Source organism: Festucalex cinctus, chromosome 3 (genome assembly GCF_051991245.1).
Source record: "Festucalex cinctus isolate MCC-2025b chromosome 3, RoL_Fcin_1.0, whole genome shotgun sequence".
NCBI classification, from domain to species: Eukaryota; Metazoa; Chordata; class Actinopteri; order Syngnathiformes; family Syngnathidae; genus Festucalex; species Festucalex cinctus.
Genome location: NC_135413.1, coordinates 2,462,212 through 2,468,211, shown reverse-complemented (window position 1 = coordinate 2,468,211; position 6,000 = coordinate 2,462,212). Strand labels below are relative to the sequence as shown.

The 6,000-nt window shown below is 38.1% G+C and overlaps 1 protein-coding gene across 2 annotated transcripts in view; it reads right to left on the bottom strand.

Annotated features, from left to right (window-relative positions):
* Positions 1-382: 382 nt before the first annotated feature.
* Positions 383-6,000, bottom strand: part of tmem231 (transmembrane protein 231) — a 190,929-nt gene continuing 185,311 nt past the window's right edge. For both annotated transcript variants that reach the window (XM_077515472.1, XM_077515471.1), the window contains exons 6-7: positions 5,271-5,376; positions 383-1,406 (exon numbers count right to left, since the gene is read on the bottom strand). In XM_077515472.1, coding sequence (XP_077371598.1) covers positions 1,244-1,406; positions 5,271-5,376 — 269 coding nt within the window. In that variant the 3' untranslated portion in view covers positions 383-1,243. The remainder of the gene's footprint in view (positions 1,407-5,270; positions 5,377-6,000) is intronic.

Genomic DNA, 6,000 nt, shown 5'->3' with positions numbered 1-6,000 from the left:
GATAATATATTTTCCTCCATGGGGCCCCTGAGCTAACATGAGTTTGACACCCCTGGTTTAGGGCCTAGCACAGACCCTTGGGGAACTCCATGAGTAATCTTCAAGTGTTTTGATTATACATTGCTAAACTGCAAATACTGATACCTATTTTATGCTAAACCTCTTATACCATATCTCTCTTTTTCATTCATTAATATGGAAAGATCTATGGTATCAAATGTTTTTTTTTTTTTTTTAGATCCATTTTAATCCCAATAATCTTTTTTTTTTTTTTTTAACTATCTATGTTGGTAGATATTGCTTCTACGAGTTTCATGACTGCTGTGCCGTTATGGCTTATAAATGAACTCCTTTTTTGCATCAATGACTCTGCAGACGTGGATGTGTCAAAGCAGGTTTATTGACACTCAAAAAGGTAAAACTGTAAAAACATACATAAAATAGAATTACACACATGTAAACAAAATTACAAAATATATCGGGCTGCATAAGTATGCTAAACAATGCAATAAGCGTCATAGACGCCATTTTAACTAATCTCCAGTTCGTACATATTTAATTAACTTAGAAAGTGCCGCTACAGCCAGCCTACTGACGGCCAATATACTCCAAACTGAGCCATAAAGTAGTTACATACAAATAAAATATACCTACCGGCGATGCAACCTTAAATAAAGACATCGTGTTCTCTCGGAACGGCAGAGAATGCGTGCCGTCCTCTTGTATTTCCTATATTGCCTCACTTCCGCCTCGCAACAAAAATAAGGAAGATTAACCGCAGCAACCTGTAGTGTCCACTAGATGGCACCAAGTACGCATAAACAGCTTGAAATCAAATACTACTGGAAACTACACATCAGGCAAATAAACAACATTCATTGCGTAACAGCACAACTGCCATTGAGGTGGTCCGTTTTTCTCTAAACCCATATTGATTGTTTCTCAATAAAATTGTCCAGTCTGTATGAAAATAATTGTTCTAGATTTTTGAGGACGGTGACAGCAGTGATATTGGTCTATAAATTGTGAAAACATTGATCATATCTGTTTTTATTTTATGTTATGGTGTATTTTGCCTTTGGAGGATACTCTGCAGCAATTCTGGGGATAGATATCTTTTAAAAGAAATGGAGGAAAAATGTTGCAAATATTAGTCATTATTCAGCTCGTACTGTGAAGAAAGAGCAGTGCTTGGTCCCTATGTATTCATTTCATTAATTTGAGAAATTGCTTCTGTCACACATCAGTGCTGGTGAGGTTTTCCAGTAGTTACGGGTACAGTGGTTAAAACTTGATTCTGGAAAACAAACTTCTGGATGCGTTCAAAAAGCCAGAGAAAGATCAGGAGAACACTGACATACTGGATCCAGGCAAACTTGATGATTTCCCAGAAGCCAGGAAAATAGGTGAAAGCAGTCAAAGAAAAAAAATATGTGCAAGTCCGCACAGAATAAGTCAAACATTTATTATTAATGAATTCTACATGTTCAGTAGAGTGCAGTGAAAAAATGTTTGCTCATTTCCTATTTCTTTTGCATATTTGTCACACTTAAATGTAAGGCAGCTTTAATAGTGCTTAATGAAAGCCCAAGACAAAATGCGGTTCCTAAATAATTATAATTGATTAAAATGAAGATATTATATATATATATATATATATATATATATATACACACACACACATATCATCTGGAGGATCAATAAAAAAAAAATAAAAATAAAAAAATGGCCAATATTAGACAGTTGGAATTTATTTGGCCATTTTGAGATTTCTCCACAAATAGCCTCCTTGGGGTCTCAAGTTTCATTTCCAATCAGCACAAAAGTCAAAATTGTAATAGATGTGTATGAAAATAAACAATTATTAGACAGTATGCATCGTTAACTAGGGGGAGTGTTTTTAGCCTAGCTGCTAGCTAGCGCCACTTCTTGCACAACTGTTTAAAAACAACCAGAATTTCCTAGCCTCAAACGTAATTCACAAATAATTTATATAAATGTTGTGAGGATAAGCGGATCTGTTAATGGATGGATGGATGGATGGATGGATGGATGGATGGACATCGCAACCAAAAAAAAGTCAAAATACACCATTCAGCACGAAAGTGAACAATCATCCTACCTTATGGAGCAAAAGAAGCTATGCTATTATTGGTCCGATTACCGGCGATATTCTACAGGATCTCTTTCATAATTAATCAATTTCTACTTTTAATTCAAATTACTACATTCTAGTGTTCTAGTGTCACGATACCAAAAGTTTGACTTCGATACTATACCTGCATAAAGGACCTCGATACCGGTACTGAAATGGTACCTCGACAAAAATCTGAAACATCAGAAGCAATATTAAAACTGACAGAAGAACTTCAACTTTTTCATTTTTTATTAATTCAAAATAATAGGATGTATACATATTTATGGACTTACAATTTATGGACATACTGTATATATTTATGGATATACTGTATGTGCTTTCACATTGCATGCCATATTCTTGAAGTACTGTATTTGACTGCATTTGATATCCATCAATCCATGATCTTAATTGACCTCTTACTCCTCACAAGGGTCGCAGGGGTACTGGAGCCTATCCCAGCTGGCTTCGGGCAGTAGGCGGGGTACACCCTGAACTGGTTGCCAGCCAATCGCAGGGTACATGGAGACGAACAACCATCCACACTCACAAGCACACCTAGGGGCAATTCGGAGCGCCCAATTAACATGTCTTTGGATGTGGGAGGAGACCGGAGTACCCGGAGAAGACCCACACGGACACGGGGAGAACATGCAAACTCCACCCAGGATGTCCTCAGCACTGGGAGGCGAACGTGCTAACCAGTAAGTCACTGCGCCGCCCGCATTTTATATCATCCGTTTTCAAATATTGGTAAGACAGTGGCATTCCTCAAATAAAGCCTTTAAAACACAGTTGGCGGACTGTCTCATATTTATTTTATAAGTACTGGTACTAAAAAAATAAAAATAAAAAAAATGATACCGAGCCGTCTTTGACACCAGAAGATCGAGGTACGGTACTGGTACCGGTACCTCGTGCAACACTACTACATTTACAAAGTAAACCATGTCGAACTCGAGCGGAGGAGCAGCCGTGATGCCCCCACGGAGAGTGATTGACAGGCTGTCACGACAATGGACACGCCACTTCTTGGATGCGTTAAAAATGAACCATCTGCCTGCAAACGTCGCAAATATCACTACACATTTTCACTTATGCTCTTTTAACATAACATGAACATAAAAATGAGCTATGAAATATGAAACATGATCATGATGGTCTTCCACAAGCGAGTCACCCCGACACCCCGCTCCAAAATGCACACAGGCTATATTGACTTGTAAATACAATAGTGTAGTGTCCCTCGTGTATATTCAGATCAACAAATTCATAAATAGCAAATATTGACGCCAAAATGCATTTACAATTCTGATCATTACATATTTCACAATTACTTACATTGATTTCTGTGCAAGTCAATTTGGGCTGTTTCACAACATAAAAAGTGGCATAATAACATTTACTCGATAACCAACTCTTTGCAAATTAGAACTAATTTTATTCGTGTCACAAATCTCTAATGATATTGCTCTGTTTTGATAGGAGGTTTTCATTTTTTCTGTAACATATCTACATAACGCAACCTGTTATGATCTCAGGTTTTGGACAAACGTGATACGGGTTTGGCTGCCATCTGCATGTTTCATGTCGTTCACCTTTGTCCAAGGAATGTTCGGTGAGTTTGTGTGAATGCATCATTGGCAGCAATAACTGAAAGCAATCGTTTTCTTATGATAATTATTCTTTCACACTGTTGTCGAGTTATTTTCACCAACTATTCTCTGCAGAATAGTTTGAGCTCAGTCATATTGAGTATGGCATACTGTAGCCTAGATTGGTTTTCTATCATTATAGTGCCCATTTTAGGTCATCATAACACACCATCTCAATTGGATTTAAAAGTTGGGACTTTGACTTCCCCACTACAAAAACAATCTAAAAAATGTAAGTTCAATACATTTACAAAAATAATTAGAAATCAGAAAGGGAAGAACACACAAACGCACGCACACGCACCCCAACACCCCCCCCCCCCCCCCACACACACACACACACAAAAGAGCAATGATGATAAGACGTTGAATCGGTAAGACTACCGAATGAACAATTCTGAGCTCTTTTTTAAGAAAAAAAAAAAAAGAAAAAAAAAAAAGGGGATAACACTATTCCCACTGCACTCTATAAGAAGTGTGTGTGTGTGTGTGTGTGGGGGGGGGGGGGGGGGGGGGGGGGGGGGTCTTTAATAGGTTGTAAACATACAACAGCAATCCAACTCAATATTTGAATAAACCGGATTTCATTTACCGTATTTTTCGGATTATAAGTCGCAGTTGTTTGTCATAGTTTGGCCGGGGGTGCGACTTGTACTCTGGTGCGACTTCTGTGTTAAATTATTAACACATTATTATATCATTTCACGTGTTATTTTCACACTAAACCGCAAGAGGGCGCTTTAGGCCTGTGTTGATAATTTCAACATTGAAACATCGTCTCCCTCCTGAGTTGGGGGAGTTGTTTAAAAGTGACACAGAGGATGAAGATTTCATTGGATTTAGTGATTTGGAGTGAAACTGATAGTTTGGTGAACTTGTTAGCATGTTCTTTATGCTATAGTTATATGAATAATTTGTAGTGATGGGAACATAATTCACCCACGGAACGTTGGGACGAAGGAAGAGTTCCGGTTGGGAAGGTTTTGTTATGTGGAAAAGGGGAATTAGCTTGTTAGCTTCCAGCTGAGTGGGGAGTTGCTGTTAAGACCTCAGAAGCTGATGTCAATAAAATGCCAGCCTCTGGCTCCGTGCTTCAACACTCCGCCTCTGACTCCCGTCACTGCTCGCTACAAACTCTTAATATGTTACATTGTTACTGACATTACCAAGCATGTCAGTCATGTAACGTTAGTATACCGTACACTTATTCAGCCTGTTGTTCTCTATTTCATTTTCATTTTAAATTGCCTTTCAAGATGACATGTATGTTTTTGGTGTTGGATTTTATCAAATAAATTTCACCCCAAAATGCGACTTATACTCCAGTGTGACTTATATATGTTTTTTCCCTCTTAATTATGCATTTTTTGGCTGGTGCGACTTAGAATCTGGAGCGACGTATAATCCGAAAAATACGGTAAACCTACTGCATAAAGAACAATTCAAAATTTTGATCAAGTGAATTTATGAAAGGATATCTGATGACCTCTGTAGGGTAATGAATTTCTGCAATAAGCTGGAAAGGAGAACCGGCAGCTCGTCCAGTAGTCCACACTGGCATGGGACAGGAAAGTACTGTGGTCACTGAAATAAAAAGTTGAGTTACAAACAAAATAACCTTTAAGAAACAGTTTCAATTTTCAATTTATACAATACATATACAGTGGATATAAGAAGTCTAAATACCAATTTAAATAACAGGCTTGTATTAGTGTTAGGGCTCCAATTGAATTGGCGGAAATGAACAAAGGCTCTTATAAAATTGGGCGATAAATTGCCAATTTTTCTCTGTTGGAAAGCTAAACAAATACGAATGATCGAACAGTCCAATGTTCTGCCTGTAATTCATCATTCTTTTAAAGCTGCTCCATGTAACAATTTGGCTATAAACATCATTACAATAGCCTTTATATTTAACCATTTATAACTGAAACACCTTCCAATTAGTAGATTAATACCTTAGCTGACCACAATCTACCGATTGCCAGTCTCTGGCCAATAGTTTTCAGACTGGAATCGGGTTCGAATTTCCCGCCCTCCTCAGGAGAGGAGAGGCGTGGCGAGTAGGGCAGCGCTACCTGAGCACAAGCTGAGGCCTGATCAACCCAAGTCAAGGACGCATCTGTTGAGGAAGGACGCATCTGTCCTCGCTCCTGCACTCACTCGTGGTTTGTAACTTACTTTTTGATTGTTTACATTGAAATTTTT